Genomic DNA, 17992 nt, shown 5'->3' on the forward strand with positions numbered 1-17992 from the left:
CGGGCTGTGAGACAGTGATTCAGTGGATTTCGGTGACGGTAGCAATGGAACCTTCCCAGGGTCCGCATTTGGTCCGGCTGTATGTGTATGACCTGTCCCGCGGCATGGCTCGCCGGCTCAGTCCTGTCATGCTCGGTAAGAATCACCTACCGGGATAGTGTATAATGTAGTTGATCTAGCAAGCTTGCGTGAGAGTGGGATCTGTAGTTCTGTCATAATGACTAAAGGGGTTTGCAGCCAGCCCAGCAGCTGCTGTGTCACTGTACATAGCTATAGTGCCTGTGAGTTTAGTGATGTGGGCTTATGGGTAGGTGTAGGGATGATACACGAGTAGCAGGAAATAAGTACAGAATGGTAACAATGTGTGCTGGCTTGGCTTTAGGCTGATAATAACCAAGTTCTTCCACAATGACTTGAGGAAGTAGGATTGCTATGGGTTGGAGCTGCCATGCTGCTTGCATTGTTAAGGTAAAGCAACATCTGCTTAGTGTGTGTAAACTAGTAACAACTGACAAGTCTCTATCAGTAGAGTTTCCTTATTATTCTTTGCATCAAAACACTGTTAATTTCTGTCAGTTTCCATAATTAGTCAGTGTAATACTGTTACTGCTAGCATCTTCCCTACTATACCTGCCATCCCCTACTCTTTTACTTACAACTTGTCCCCTGGGCTCAACAATATGCTGGGTCCAAAGTAAGCGTCTCCGTTTATATCCACCTATAGATAGTTCTGTTATAGTTTTCAACATCATCATTTTTGAACTATCTATTTCTTTGTCACTTGCAGTACCGGTTCTGGCCTGTTTTGCCAGGAGGTGCTTGTTCTACAAGCTATGCTTATCCCATTAATAATAAAAACATGGGAACAGACCTACTTCCTGGCATTCAAAATACTAGAAAGTAGGGGTGCAGTTATTTGTACTGGCTGAGCCACTCGCCAGTTGTGAACTGGGGAAGGGCCATGCAGTCCCAAAACGTTTGATCATGTTGTTAAGTGTTTATAGCACCATAGAATAAAAGTTGGGAGCACCCCGTTGTACTGCAATTACAGGTATTTGTCCTCATTTTTCCTCAAAGACTTCCTTGCATTTTCTGCTTGGATGACTTTGCCTAAACAAAATCTCTAATGTTTGTTATATTGGACTTCTGTAAAGTATAAAAGTATTTTACCAAGGCACATAGTTTGCCCAGGTGCAGTAACCCATAGCAACCATTAAGATTTTTAAACGCGTGACCAGTAAATTCTACCTGCTGATTGGTCGATTATTACATAAGATACTTTCCATTAAGAGTTCCAACAATCCCCTTGTATTTCTTTTTTTAGCAGGATTATTTAGAAGTAAGGCAGCCAAACTTCCATTTTGTTGTTGTACGCTCAAAGCTGAATCTTTAATAGTGGTCTTATGCCTTTAAAAAGGCATGTTGACTTTAGAGATCTCTTCCGCTATAAAAAGCTTCAGAGGTGTTGATCAGCCTGTAAATTTTTTTAGTATAATTAAATGAAACAGAAAAATAGTAACTTTAGTAAATAGTTAGGTTGAGATTATGGTATTTGCATATACAGGAAAGGTGGTTTGATCTGTAAGGGTACAATGAGGATAATGCCCATCAATAACATTGAAGTGTGGACTGAATAAAAACTAAAATTGGTTATGCAGCTATTTGGCCCATCCATGTTGTTTGTGAGAGTGGTTTAAACAAGGATTGCCCACATTTGGGCAATGGAAATTGTGAAAATGGCGACCACTTTAACAGCAATATCTGCAGATAATCACTGAAAATATCAGTAGCGATAATTACAGGAGCCATGCTAGAGACAAACCCTCCGTGGGCACCACCACTACGTGGGTTGCACCATTGTGAATATACATGTATGGGAATCTATCCTCCAGAAAGCTCCAAGTACAAGAATGCCATTTTCCACAGTGTTCTATTTAAGCAAACAATGCAGCAAAATGACAGGTTGCAAAGTGAGCATGGCTCAGCAGTTTTTAACAATGAAAAAGGTAGGCTGCTATTGCTTAGGCTTTGCTTTTATAAGGGGAGAAGCACAAAAGAGTCTGAATCATTCATTTTAGGCTACTTAATTCAACCTTTTCAGTAAAGGTTTTCCCCCAGCACTTACCAAAGAAATTAACTGAGGTAAAGCCTCTTATATGCTTCCCTCTTATTCCAGTGGCTAACCCCACCCCCCCAAAAAAAGAGAGTTATTAAACTAATTTGCGGAAGAGGTGCTGTTTGTGTACGAATGGGTAGTTCTTGAACAAGCAACATTTAGGCTGCTTCCACAAGGGGCTGATTCTTGGCTTTCATCAACTTTCACCCATTGCCACACGGAGAAGTTTCAGCGCCAAAACACAGAGTATGCTTTTCGGGAACCAAAATCCACTCAGTATGCCTGCACTGGGACCCAGGCAGTGGCTCTGCTGGCAAACACAGGAAAAGATTAATGCTAGCATAGGGTCTGATTCACCCCTGTGTGGCAGTAGTCTTGTGTTCTAGAGACTACAGAGCAGCAGACAACATTTTGTCTGTTTTGTTTTGTTTTTGTAAAACAGTAATAAACAGCATTGTTTCGCTTTCTCACTATCTTCCCTATAATTAGTGTGTTTTGAGTAGAGATAATTCTTTAGGGCCATGGCCCACAGGGAGATTAGTCACCCATGGTTAATCTTGGCTACCACTGGCAACTAATCTCCCTGAAATGCCTTCCCATCGGCAATAAAGTAAATTGCCAGTGGGAAAGCAAATGCATTGCTCATTTTTCTGCAGGAAACTTCACCCAACGAAGCAACATAAAACCAAGCAACGCGTATGCCTTCCTACCAGTGATTGCCTTCATTGCCGGTGGGAAGGCATTTTGAGATTCGTTGCCTGCAGTTAATCTTGGCTATTGCAAGGGACTAAGCCATGGCCCTTAGGGTGAGACAAGAAGATTTGTCACCTGCATTTAAATTTGCTCTACCGTGGGTGACATCTCCCCAAAATGCTTTCCCGCTGGCAATAGAGTAAATCACCAGTAAGAAAACATAGACAGCACTTGTGGTTAGTATTTCTGCCTTGCAGTGCTGGGATCCTATCCTAGTAGTTTGTATGTTCTGCTTGGATTTCTCCTTATACTTGTGGAAAGATTTGTTAGCAGCTATACCAGCTCCATAGAGGGAAAGCAGAGCATAATTATACTGCCTGCCATCAGAGGATTACTACTTTTGTATTGATATGGGTTTCTGCATATTTGCTAAAGTAAACATTCATTGTTTCTCTCAACAGGAAAACAGTTGGAAGGAATCTGGTAAGCAAATGCATCATTTGTATAATGCTTTCACTCAGTTTTGCTATGTTGTGTTTTTATTAGGCTGTAGTGTTGCATTTACATAACTTTTGTTACTACTCATATGATTCTTTTCATTCTCCACACACAGGCACACTTCTATCATAGTATTTGATGAAGAATTCTTCTATGGTGGCGGGGGAATCACCAGCTGTTTGCCAGTAAGACTTTCCAACAGAACACTATATCTGTTAATGTGCTGAGCAGCATATGTTTTCTTTTTAAGCACACAGATCATATTTGTATTTGTAACTGAGCATTGCTGTATAGCACTGCCAGTACACAGTATTAGCAGACTCGAGGACAGTGTTTGTCACACCGCATGTTTTGTCAATATACTTGTGTAGAAAAAGATATAATTACAAAACACTAAGTGCCCCACTCTCACTCTCACTGTGTTTTTGCCCCCACAATCCCTGTCTCCCCAGTTCCTTGCATGCCCTTTAGGGCTCTGGTACACGGGGAGATTAGTCGCCCACGGCAAAACTCCCTGCTCGCGGGCGACTAATCTCCCCGAGTTGCCTTCCCCCTGCCATCCCACCGGCGAACATGTAAGTCGCCGGCGGGATGGCAGACGCGGCGGCGCGATTCTGCGCAAATCGCCGAAAAAGACTCGTGAGGCTTTTTCGGCGATTTCCCGAAATCGCCCCGCCGCGTCTGCCATCCCGCCGGCGACTTACATGTTCGCCGGTGGGATGGCAGGGGGAAGGCAACTCGGGGAGATTAGTCGCCCGCGAGCAGGGAGTTTTGCCGCGGGCGACTAATCTCCCCGTGTACCAGAGCCCTTATGTCTTGAATTTCCTTATCCCTCTTTTAGGGTGAAGACACACGGAGCTACTAGTAGCAGCTACTAAAATAGACAATCATGGCTACTAACATAGACAATGCTAATCATTTTCTGATAACTGTCTCTACATGTGTTTTAGGGCAGTGGCACACATGGAGATTAGTCGCCCCGCAACAATTCTTTATTACCACTGAGAAGGTCCATGACCATCTAAGCGCACAAGGCTGAAGGCTGAGTGCTTTTATAAAGGTCATGGAACTCCGAGGTGACTTCCAGTGTCCATATATTTATGAAAGGGGGTGCATTAATTTTCATGATACACAAGTTCCAGTAAGTTACGTGACAGAAATTATGTCACTATGTAAGATTTGATACATAATAATATTATTTACCCCTCTTACTAGTCTTACGGTTCTTTTGAGAAGCAGACAATTAATCCACACCAATGAGAGTATATTAAAATTAATATATTGAATAATAAATCGAGTGATTGTTACACATAATTATTTAAACTAAAACAATATTTACACTACATTTACAAATTAAATATACAGTCTACATTATTATTACCACCAGAGTGATAGAATAGTGGTCAGTTTCTGTCTTCCCATCATGGCATCCCTCTGTCTTTATGGCATTTTATCACATGCTGTCTGATAACATGCTCCTCCATCTTCTTACAGACTGCCCTCCTTCAATACTGTCCACTTTCCACATTTATACACAGTTTCAGCAACTGCTCCCACAGCTAAACCACCCAACTGATCAGATGAGGTTGATTAAAAAAAAAAAAACACACACCTTGCTCATTGTTCAAAGTGAGTGAGTTTCTCGCATACAGTAATGAGTTTTATGGCTCCTGTAGGAGATGTACTGGCCAACCACCATTCTTATGAAAACCCTTTGATATTGAGATTTTGCTTTTGAGTGATTGTAATCTACCTGGAAAACTGGTTTTCTAGTAAGCCTACATTACCCAAAAGACATGGTGGACATATACCCGTGTACAACCAAGATGGTGGACATATACCCATGTACAACCATATGTTACAACTAAGCACCATATAGAAGGATATCATTTACAGGATATTCATGGCTCTTCTGTATTATATATATTGAATAATTAACCCCCTGTTGTAAAATATAGGGATATTATAAGTCACCGAGGAGTTCAATGACCATTTATAAGCACAAGGCCAAAGTGCATTTATATAGGGCATGAAAATCCTAGGTGACATCTAATATTCTCATAATTTCAGTGAGTCATGTGACAGAAATTACATCACTAATACCGCAAAAGCTGTAGAAATAAAAAACTACATGTGATATATGACACAGTACAGACTGTTTGTTCCCATCTACTTATCATGGTTCCCTAAAGCTGGGGATACATGGTGTGATTCTGTGAGACAATATAGCCATTAGTTTTTGTGTGTAGACTCATGGAAGGCAGTTTTGCTAGATTGTCATGTTATTTTATATACCTGGGCCTGGAAATCTCAGTATATGTGGAGAAATTGTAAGCTGACATTTGAAGTCATAAAATAAAAACTACCACCCACCATTAAAAGTAAGTTAGTTATTGCTATCATTACAGGCATATTCTGTAGTCAGTTTTAGCTCTTGAGCAGTGAGAGGGAGACAGTTCTCCTTGTAACCTTATGCAATACATAAAACACTCGCAGATATCTGCACCCACCCTACAAACCATTAGGGCTCGCCCGTGACAAGGGAGATTTGTCGCGGGCGACTAATCTCCCCGTGTGCCAGAGCCCTTAGGTTGAGTTAGAACTAGCTTTATTATACAGGGAGTGTGGGAGCAAACCTCAGGGAAAACATATAAACTTTTTGCAGATATTGCCATGGCTAGAATTGAATCCAGGAAGCAGTGCTAAAAATTACACCACCTTGCTGCCCTGATGAAGGATTTGTATGATGGGAAACGCATAATTCACCACTTCTCCTCCTGATAGCAGTGAGGTTATGCTCCCACTTTTCTATCTATCAACTATAATACATCCATTTTTCACTCTCCATTTCTAGACATGCACTGATATACAGTAAGTATAACCAGCTATGATCCCACTGACCTCTCCTGCTTCCCACCCTTTAATGCAGTGGTCTAGTTAAATGTTTTTCAGCCCAAATAATTTTAAACCCCTGCAGTCCTATTGTAGAAGTTGATCTGTTTCATGCCTATATTCGGAAACGACCAGAAGACCCTTATACAACTCTTCTGTTCTACTTGACTTCTGTCTTTTTATTACACCCTTACTTTCATGGCCTAATTTCTATTAGTCCCTCTCAGTTACTTCCTGACATTAACATATGATGTGCCAGAATGGAACCTGCACAGTCATTCTACTTCTTCAAGTGAAATAAACGGTACAAATAATAGCATACTTACCCACAGCTATCTGGTGAACTACTTGTCATCCAGTGAACTACTTGTCATATCAGTGCAAGGAAAATCTAGACTTATACTGCGTGTTACTGCTTATTTTTTAAGACTATATATTTTCTTTGTTACATTTTCATAAAAAATAGAAACCTTCTGTAAGTGGCAATGTATGCAGTTTGTTGCTGCTTTCATAATCGTAATTCTATTTATTTTCAGGGGGGAACAATGTTGGGTGAACCTGACTCAGTGGTGGAGCTTGGCAACACTGAGGTTACAGAAGAGATTTTCCTAGAATATCTATCTTCCCTGGGGGAGTCAGGGTTCAGGTGAGCGCCTGCTTGTAGATTATACAGGAACTAGGTTTTCTTATCCCTTGACACTCACTTATTTATGCTCTTGTTCTGTTATGCTGTTTCCTACCACAGTGGGGAGTCGTACCACCTGTTCGATCACAACTGCAACACTTTCAGCAATGAAGTGGCTCAGTTCTTGACTGGAAAAAAAATTCCTTCATACATAACAGAGCTGCCATCTGAGGTTTTGTCCACGTGAGTGTATTTTTTTTATTTTTTTGTAGAGAATGATAAAATGCAGGTCATTATGTCACCCCTTTCATTCTGCATCCATCCACCCAGAGTCCTTCAAACAGGAAACAGTCATATTCATTCATAATGTAAGACTTAGTTACTGATACAACCGCAGTCCTGTCACTGAATGATGTCGCTTGCTGTTCTTTATGCCACCTCAGCACCACTGTTTCTTTAGTTTTCACATAATTTATTTATCTTCCCTTATAGATACCAATAATTTACATGTGAGCACCAGTATATGATTGTTTGTTAAGCAGGCGATGCAAAGTAGAACAGTAACATACTGTAGGTATGTTATTTGTAGGGATGCACCAAATTCATTCTTGGGTTCAGCCTAACCCCAAATCCTTCTTGAAAGTTTCAGACAAATACTGAACCGAATCTGAATTAGGGTTAAAAAAAAAATGTATTTCCGTGTTCACGTGACCAAAAGCCACATGATTTTAAGGATTCGGCCGAATCCTGCTGATGGAGGCTGAATCTTTGCCGATTCCCAAACCAAATTCTGGATTTGGTGCATCCCTAGTTATTTGTGTTAGTTATTTCAGATCCCTTTTGGATGGTGAAACCCTTAGGAATACTAAATTCTCTGTGGAGGGCAGCAAGTTTAAGGCAACCCCCCCCCACCCAGGGATTTTAGTTACTTACCTGTTACCCCGGGCTTGCACTCCTCTTTTTCTTCAAAAAAATGCACCACTCCTTCAAGTGGAGGATATCTCAGAGAACGGTTGTTTGTTGAACTGAACAATCGTTTTCCGATGTGCCCTGTGCTATTTCTAGGTGGGCACATGTGAAGTACAGAAATCTCTGAAAATGTTCTGTACTGCTCATGCACTTGCCCAAACCTGAAAGGGATGCCTTGAAGACCAGGAAAAGATGATAGCATGGCATTCAGCAAACAGTACCCCAGGCCTGTGCAGGATTTGAAGAAAAAGAGCAGGTAAGCAACTAGCATCATGGTGGTAACGTTTATTAATTTGGCACCAACCAGTGATTTTAAATTTTGTAAATATGACATGCAGAAAAAGGTTAATTTTGAAACTTGTATGGGGCTGCTAAGAATGGTTATGTGAGTCACGTAAAGTGTGATTTTTGCTTATATGGTATAGCATTATATAAATACTGATTTAGTTTTTTTCCCCTAATGCTATTGTTTTCTTTCCTTACAGACCCTTTGGGCAAGCTCTCCGGCCTTTACTGGATTCTGTCCAAATCCAGCCTTCTGGTGGGAACAACTTTAACAGGCACAGCGGACCTAGTTAATTAGTACAGTGCCATGTGCCAGTGGGGGCAGTGCCCTCACTTTTTAACTTAACAGCATTTTCTAGTATCTGTTTTTGATCATAAGTGTTTCATTTGTTCCATTTCCTAGAGATCAGGACATAGAGCCATACAGACAACTCTTTTTATTACTTATATCCCATCATTTAAAATAATTATTTTAAAGGTGTACTGTAACATACTAAATTATATATAGAAATCAAAAAATATCCCATCTTCTGAGGGTATTATTTTTATATGTATTGGTTAAATACAGATTACTTGTCACTAAAATGGAACACAGCTTTGCAGCTGTTGATTGTGGTTACTGGAGTTGACATTAGCTGTTCCAGTAGCGGCTACTGAACAAAGGGTGCCATATTCTGGAGCAAGTTTTTTTCCCAGTAGTCAGCAGATTTTCTGGGCATTCCCTTTCCTACATGCGTTTGAACTGACTTTGTCAATGGATTATTGGGTGGTGTAGCCTGACTTTTTGGCTTACCTACTTAAGTAGAGCCACTATCTGTAATCATGGGGCCCTATATTACTAAGTAAGCAAGGGGCCCCAATTATTAGTAGTCTGGTTACCTGGGCCCCATAAGTGGTGAGCCCTGCAAACAAGTAAAATGGGACCTCAATGAAAAATATCCCTTGAATGCACAACCATGCCCCTGATCTGCCACAGCCAACTGTTCAGAAACCCACAGATCACAGATTTCAGGACCCCTTCTGCCATGGGGTCTCTGACAGCTGTACCCCCCCCCCAGATGCCTGTGCACTAGTGCCTGCTTTAAGAAAAGTGATAGTCTGAGGGTTCTCTGCAAAGCTGACACGATAGGATCCTGTACTTTACTTGCTTGCAGCAGTGGGGCACCCTAGTACTCTGCAGCACATTGATAAATGAGTCCTGCTGTGTCTTAACTCTCCAGATCTTATCTTTATGTTGTGCACAGCACTTCTGAACTTTACCCCTTCCCGCAGAGTCAAAACAAAAGATATGTGACAACAACAACTCTTCAGAATGTTGTACTACAGGTCCCTGGGGGGGTTTATTTCTTTGCATGTTAACGTTTTACTCATTTTATCAGTTTTTCAAGGACACCTGGTTAATGTGTTAGTGGCAAGAAACAATTGTATGACCTGATTCTTTTTAGTCAAAGGGCCACAAAAACTAAACAGTTGCTCCAACAATGATGCAAATGATTCAACAATGATCCAAAAATGCATTGTAAAGTATTCAAAGATGTGTATGTAAAAGTCCCATAACCTTCAGAGAAATTACGCTGTTTGTCGCTCTGCCATCTTAGTATCTGCTTAACTGCCTGTAATTGCCATCTCTTTTCAGTTACTTTAAACTGTAAGAGTCTCATGACATGGACAAGCTAGCCTGATGTGTGCAGCATGGGAGATTTGGCCACACTCTGTATGGCTAAATTGCACTGACCCATGCCAAGGCAAACAGGAAAGAAGAGCAGCCCCTGGCTGCCAGGAAACACCAGGAGGCATAGGCAGACAAGAAATTCTGTCAGTATAGACCAGCTGTAACCCAGTGTCTTAAAAACTCCTCCTACAAGGAGCAATGGCCAGATAATGTGCCATCACTCTATATATAAACAATTTTAGAAGCTTGAAAATCATGTTCACTAATGCAAACCCTCTATAAAAGTGACCAGTTCTGATGAGCTCCTGATACCTTTGTTCATGTAATTGTTAATGTTCATGTAATTGGTAATGTGTCATTTATGAAGGGCTATGTGCAAGTGCAGGAGTAAAAATGACCACTAAACAGCTGCCCACAGATCCTTTTGCATGCTCTGTAGCTTGTGCTGGATCTGGTGTAAGACACAGAGCACAGTCCTAAGAGCCATGTATGTAATGCCTGCCAAATCATGTTTTTGTACAGGGCTTCCAAACATCTATGTCCCCCCAACCCTTGTGGCTTGCACATTCCTATTGATGTTTTGTGCCTCTCACCTACACAATAGGTCAAAAGCAGGGCTGTGGAGTCGGAGTCGAGGAGTCGAAGGCAATTTTGGGTACCTGGAGTCGGAGTCGGCAAAAAATGAACCAACTCCTACAAAATTTAAATGGGAATAAAAAAAAAATAATAAAGTAAGTTTAAATGTCCCAATTCACAAACAGTCATAATTAATTACTTCTCTGCTATAAGAATAAAGCCCGATGCACGCAGTGCATAAACGAACACGTTGAGTGACCATGAAGCATGCTTTTCATTGACTGTATGCTTCACTAAATGGGACGTAACGCACAGTTAAGGTGCAGCAGCTCCACTGCGTCGTGTTCCTCTGTTACTGGGAACACAGTGCCCACTGTGAACCTAGCCTAACTCTCACTGATAACTAATTAAGTTAAAAAAAAAATTTGCGGGACTAGAAATACTTTTATACGTGAAGGGAATGGATAGTCAATAGTTTAAGACTGAAGCTTTAAAACATTTGAAAAACTGCTGTAATTCAACTGTAATGTTAGCTTAAACTTTAAACATGACTATGGGATTCTTGGGAAATCATTAGGAGTAGGAGTATAGATAAAATTGTCTATTATCAGTTGTGTTTTAAGTGCCCCTTCCCCCCTGCCCCTTCCTGGATGGAAAAAATACATTAGCATATTAAAAACAGAGGAGTCGGGGTCGTGGAGTCTGAGTCGGAGTCAGAAGTATCAGAAACTGAGGAGTCGGAGTCGGAGAATTTATCTACCGACTCCACAGCCCTGGTCAAAAGCATGATTAACTCAAGCCCTTTTTATTGATCTCATGTTGAATGTGGTATACTGCCCCTTTAATTCCCCTTTTTTTTTTTAATAAAGGTTTACTAATGGCCAGAAATTAAATTAACCCTAAGTGAATTATGCCAGAAATGAATATTGCTCACTCTCTCCGCATGCTCCTTTTCGATTGATGCACTTTTTTTTGTCAGGGACCATATGCAAGCTGTGTATACTGAGAGAGCTTTCCTTAGGCAGGTAGGCCAATCGTAGGATGGGTAACACTTGGAGAAGATTTGCTTTAAGTTATGAAAGTATTATCAGCAGAGTTTTGCCGTTTCCCAGGACTGCTGTATCTACAGACACAGCAGTTCTATGACTTGGGTCATATCTATATCTATAACTCTTTTATTATATACATATTTGTAAAATTGGTGCAGAATATCAATCCTACCTGGCTAGGAACACCTACTCTGTATATTACAAATGCACTTAACATGTAGCTTCTTCTTTATCCATATAACTTAGGTTTGACTATCCTTTGTCCTTCCAGATGTTGTCAAACTTTATGGGAAAATATACCCTCCTTTTTTTTTTTTTTTTTTTTTTTTTTAATTTTTATTTATTTTTTTACAGGTGCAATTCCTGTTGTTGAATGTAAACCATGGGCATTATATGCATTCCGCTGATTTTCTTCTCCTCTTCAGGCATCATTTTAAGGCTTTGCCTCTTGCCCCATTCGTTCAGAGATATTTGTAGTGATAGTGAGAGTGGCCTCATTCATTATGATTTGTTCTAGTTCTGGAAATCCCTGTCCCACCCACATTTTTTTCCTGATGGTTATAATGCAGCCTAGGATCTCTACCTGCTGTTGGTTATAATGCAGGGTAAAGATGGTTGTCTTTTCATGCCCACCAACTCCCCTCTTCATAGGAGACTCTATTCAGTAACTGATTCTTCCAGGGACTAGGGAGTCAGCAGGTAAGGCAGGGTGTAGATAATGTTAAATATACCATTAACTCTGCACATTTCATCAGTTTTACCTTTCTTAGTGCAACCGGCTGAAGGTATAGTGGGCAGTGGCGGATAGAACTGTATTTAACACCTACCTTGAGCAAACATTAAATACAGAGCTCCTAAGGATTTGCACATAAAATGGTGGATGTAAAGCGAAGGCAAGGTCCATTGTGCCCTACAAAACCGTGGCAATTTGCTATTGCAATTTGTGTTACTTGCAAGTTAGTATCTTGCCCTTATAAATATATGAAAGTCTACAAACCCTTCAGTGATAACACCAAGAAATATTTCTTTCCTGCCAAAGATTCCATTGCTTAGAGCTTATTTCAGCTCTATGTAAAAAAGCACAGTGGTGCCCAATCTGTCGCTAGCCATTCTGCCCTCACTGATGGTTTGTATATTTAATGCTGTATAATCCTCTTTATTATACACTAGCAGTATAACATCAGGCCAACCACATCTTCATATTGCATGGTCTCATATCTGTTTTATACATTCTTGGAAATGTGGTGTTTTTTTATTTATGTGTAATAGCCTCTTCCCTGTATTGTCATAGTTCCCATGATAACATACTATATCATGTATAATAAAAATGGTAATATATATTTGGATATTTGGTGGTTTTTAATTCCCTAATTACTTGATATTTGATGTTTTAACACATACTTCTGTTGCTGTTACCAGACTATAACGGTTGCACAAGTTATGACATAGAGAATACTATATTACTGAAACTACATGGCACTATAATGCAAAAATTGTTAAATGAGAATTTAAGGGAAAATGTACCCCCCCCCCTTTTTAACATAAGCTCATTTAGTTGGCTAATGTCCCATGAAGAGATTAGTCGCTGCGATTTTTAAAAAGTGAGTTCCAGCGACAAGTCGCTCATTTTATCGCTATATAAAGAACAGTATGAGTCTCCAGTACCTAAACCGTTGATACAACTTCGAATTGCATATCGCTCCGAATTGCTATGAGATCCTTTTTTGAACAATATTACAAAGAAACATGGCTGCCTGTTAAGCAAAGGATAGCATACAAAATCATGCGTTCAAAAGCGTTCATCAACGTTCAAAGCCCTTCACTCCTCTGCTCCTCACAACATTTCTTCACTGGTCTCCCTGCATGTTCCTGGTCATCTCCTCCACTCCTCTCAGAGCCTCCATCTTTTAATACCACCCACACCCACTGCTCTCTTGTCTTAAACCTTTCTATCTCGCTGCTCTTTATCTCTGGAACTCTATCCCTGAATTCCTCCTTAGGGAACACTCACTAACTCTCTTTAAGAAAAAACTCAGAAGCTACCTTCTGGAGCACTAAACGTTATTTTGTCTGGTCTTACGCAAATGCCCATACCTTGTGCACTCCTACTATACAATTTGTGCCTGTCCACTTAGATTGTAGGTTCTATGGGGCAGGGACCTCCTTCCTACTGTGTCTCACACCACATGGTGTAATAATACATAATCTCTGTGTATTTATACTTTAGACTTAATACTACTAGGTACTTATTTATCGTATTTATTATAACACTTGTCCTCCCTGTGTGTAATTGTATATATTGTAAGATTGTACAGCACTGCGTATCCTTGTAGTGCTTTATAAATAAATGTATACATACAAAAAGCATTGCCATTCTAAACTACTGGAATCGCTAAAGGGGAAACCCATTGGGTGGGAAGTCCCCATTGGAAACACTGAGAATTATGAAGCGCTGACTTGTGGGAAATAGAATCGCTCCCTTGTTGAAATCTTTAGTAATCGTTTGTTAGGAAAAGGCAAACGACTTGTCGCTGGAACTCACTTTTTAAGAATCGCAGTGACTATTCTCTCCATGGGACATTAGCCTCTTAGGGCTGTGGCACACGGGGAGTTTAGTCGCCAGCCATCCCACCAGCGAGAATCAAAACCGCCGGTGGGATGACATATGTGGCGCAGCAATTTGCCGAAGTTGCCTCTGGCGACGCCGCATATGCCATCCCACCTTTGATTTACATTCTGGCCGGTGGGATGGCATATCGGTGAGTCACCCCCAAGAAGGGAGATTTGTTGCGGGTGACTAATCTCCCCTTGTGCCACAGCCCTAAAGGTGGCCACACACATCGTGATTTCTTATCTTTCGTGCGAAGATTGTTCAATCAGCCACTAACGTTCAGGGCTGAAACGGCAGATAAGGAGATAGAAACAATAGGATTTCTACCTCCTGTCGATTCAGCCCTGAAGGCAGATTTTGATCAGGCGCTTTCTATCAAAATCTTTTAACCCGCCTGATCGGTGAGTTGACCAATATCAGCAGCCTCCTGCGATATCGGTCGACTCGCCAACTTGCCATACACACACCGAATATCGTACGAAATGAGGCTTCGTACGATATTATTGGTGCGTGTATGGCCAGCTTTAAGCTGGCCATACATGTGGCGATCTGACGATGTTTTGTGCGACAAACATCGTCAGATCCGCCACACACCATTCAGGGCTGAATCGGCAGGTAAGGAGGTAGAAACAATAGGATTTCTACCTCCTTCTGCCGATTCAGCGCTCTAGGGAGATTTTGGTCAGGCGCCTTCTATGGCGCCCGATCAAAATTTTCAAACTGGTCCAATCGGCGAGTTGGCCGATATCAGCAGCTTCCTGCGATATCGGTCGACTCGCCGACATACCATACACGCACCAAATATCGTACGAAACGAGGTTTCGTACGATATTATCGGTGCGTGTATGGCCACCTTTAGACTCACAGCACCCTTTCCTGCCCTTTTTCCAGTGTGAAGTGATGGATTTAGGGATTTGAAATACCTTTGTTCCCCATAGAGGGTGGTGCACAGATTCTCTGGAAATCAGAGGGACTTTAAGTCCCAGAATCCACTGGAACAAGGGAAGGGTTTAATTACCCTGTGAACCTAGGGGGTGAGGAAATTGTTAATCAGAGTATCATGGTTTCCTTTCAAACTGAGGAATCTGGTGTAAAAAAAAAAAAGGATTTTTTTTTTTTAATTTTTCTACTTTTCTACATAAGCCCAGCTGAAGGATCTTGTGTTGAAAAAAAGAAAGTGGTATATTTTCCCTTTATTTGTATGTACAAAAGAACCTGCCCAAGGCAGACATGACATTGATCGCTGCACCTTCACTTAAAGCTTTATGGGAAGCTTAGCCAGCAGCTGGGCAGTTTGCCCAGTGTGCAGTAGTGGTGAACACAACAGGAAGAACATTAAAAGATTCAGCTGTCAGGGGGAGATGTGTAGGGCACAGTCTCTACCTTTGCTGATGTTAGCTAATGTGGCACTTTTTAGCCTGTGCCAAAACAACTGAAGGAAAGTTCTGTTTATAAACAGTACACACTTTGCCCTAGATAAGTGCTATTTGGAACTCAATGTCCCTTTTCAGCTCCATATCATTTGCATTAGTTCTTCAGATCTTATCTCTGTTTTGCTGCTGTCATTTCTCCATCCTAGCCCAGCACAAGCTGATGTACCTGTGTAGTTTGCATTCCTGTTAGTTTGTCCTCTGCCCATGGTAGGTGTGATGCCTGCAGTATTGTGGCAGTCACTATTTACAGTGGAGGCAGGGGTTATAGCAAATAAATCCACCCATAACACAACAGAGTTACAACTAGTGTGATGCTTATTCATTTTAAGTAATCAGAGTGGCAGACAGCAGTGACCTGAGAACCTCACTTGTTATCTTCACTATTTACAGCCAGTAGCAGTGATCTCATACTGCCCTCAGCCCTCTGCTATTGTTATATGTGTATATAACCCATATTGCAAGATAGAATAACTATGTACCTCCCCCAGTATGTAACAGTCTGCCCATGTATCAAGGAGCTTGTTCCTGCTGCTTGTGTGCAGCTTTGTGGGTATCCACTCTATCCAGGTGCCACAGCCATGAGAGAGGGGGCTATGTTGCAGAAGTTTGTGTGTCAAGTACATACAAATGAATTCTGGGCTAGTTAGCAGCGCACAGGAACTCACTTGTAGGAAATGAGTTTATATAAATGGTTGGTTCACCTTCTGGTTAACTTTCAGTATGTTACAGAATAGCCTATACTTAGCAACATTTCAGTTGGTTTTCTGTTTTCATCTGTTATAGTTTTTTTTAAAAAATATTTGCCAAATTATTTGCCTTCCTCCTCTGACTCTTTACAGCTTTCAAATTGGGGTCACTGACCCCAGCATCCAAAAATCTATTCCTTTGTTAGGCTATAATTTTATTGTTATTGATACTTTTTATTACATATTTTTCTGTTTAGGCCATCCCCTATTCATATTCCTGTCTCTCTTTCAAACAACTGCCTGGTTTCTAGGTTATATTGGACAATAGCAACTAGACAGCTGCTGAACAAAAAACTAGGTAATTAAAAAAAATGCAAATTATAAAAAAATAAATACCAATTGCAAATTGTCTCAGAATAGCACTCTACCTCATTCTAAAATTTAATTTAGAGGTGAAGGGACCCCTTTAAGGTATTTCTTTAAAAATACCCAGCAGCCTTTCTCAACCTATGAAAAAAGAATAAGATGTAAACAGCTACTTGAATACGTGAAGCCCTCCTTGAGAGTTTAACAGTTGTTTGTAAATGTCATTGCTACTAAAAACAGTATCCTCTGCAATGTAGCAAAAGGCCAGCTGATTAACAGACCTGCAGGAGAACTGACTTATGCATTATTTCAAGAGAACCACGGAAAAGAAAAGGATACACAGGGAGTGTCAGCATCCAGTGCCTAATGTAACTCTAGCAATAACAACTGTTTCTTTAGGGTGAAAACACCTGGAGCTACTAAGTAACAGCTACTTGTCACGGCTACAAAACACCAGAATATAACCTGCCATAGACAATATTGAGAATTGCCTCTGCTAAAACACACGTAGAGACAGTTATTAGTATATGATCAGCATTGTCTATTTCTGTAGCCACAAGTAGCTGCTACTAGTAGCTCTGTGTGTCTTCACACTTACTAGGCACAGGGACACTTAACCCATGGAATTCTATCCACAGGCTACATTCCATTCTGATGCAAAGAAAAGTACAGCTTGTATACAATACAGTGTATATATGCAGTTTTGAGAATTGCCTCTGCTAAAACACACGTAGAGACAGTTATTAGTATATGATCAGCATTGTCTATTTCTGTAGCCACAAGTAGCTGCTACTAGTAGCTCTGTGTGTCTTCACACTTACTAGGCACAGGGACACTTAACCCATGGAATTCTATCCCCAGGCTACATTCCATTCTGATGCAAAGAAAAGTACAGCTTGCATACAATACAGTGTATATATGCAGCTTTGATTTTAGCACAAAGGTTAGCCCAGCCCTCAGGGAGAGAAAAGCAATTTACCCCAGAGATACACTTCAGTCAGTGTTAAGTGGCTTGCTGAGCTGTAGATAAATGCATGAAAGCAGATTGCAATGAAGAGTTATTGACAAATAAATTAAACTGAAATCTTATAGTCCCTATGCTACATATTATACAGGTATGAGACCTATTATCCAGAATGCTCAGGACCTGTGGTTTTCCGGATAAGCGGTCTTTCTGTTATTTGGATCTCCATACTTGTATGCTAAAAATCATGCAAAAAAATGATTGCACAGTTTGTGCATATTAGAGCGTATAAAGCAGACTCTGCATGTGAAGCCGTACTTCTGTGTGTACAGCAGCCAGTGCATCCTATACAGACATATATGAGAGTCATGAGTCTACAGGATCAGGTTTGTATGACTGGGTGCATTTGAGCCAGACTTCCCTGTGGGCTTTTTTCATGAAGTCAAAGAGGTTAGATGTCAGCACTGATCTGTGTAGTGACCTTCAGCCCACTTGGCCCCATCGCAATTGTAACATGCTACAGGAAGGGAGCTTGTGCTACGTGATGTGTGTCTTGT

At 40.9% G+C, this 17992-nt stretch overlaps 1 protein-coding gene across 1 annotated transcript; it reads left to right on the forward strand.

Annotated features, from left to right (window-relative positions):
• Positions 1–39: 39 nt before the first annotated feature.
• desi1 (desumoylating isopeptidase 1) lies at positions 40–10474 on the forward strand. Its single transcript, NM_001016799.2, is given in 6 exon segments — positions 40–135; positions 3271–3292; positions 3423–3492; positions 6736–6845; positions 6945–7067; positions 8279–10474. Coding segments are annotated over 6 exon segments (510 nt in total). The 5' UTR covers positions 40–44; the 3' UTR covers positions 8373–10474.
• Positions 10475–17992: the final 7518 nt, after the last annotated feature.

The sequence above is a fragment of the Xenopus tropicalis genome, chromosome 4 (genome assembly GCF_000004195.4).
Source record: "Xenopus tropicalis strain Nigerian chromosome 4, UCB_Xtro_10.0, whole genome shotgun sequence".
In the NCBI taxonomy this organism is placed as follows: domain Eukaryota; kingdom Metazoa; phylum Chordata; class Amphibia; order Anura; family Pipidae; genus Xenopus; species Xenopus tropicalis.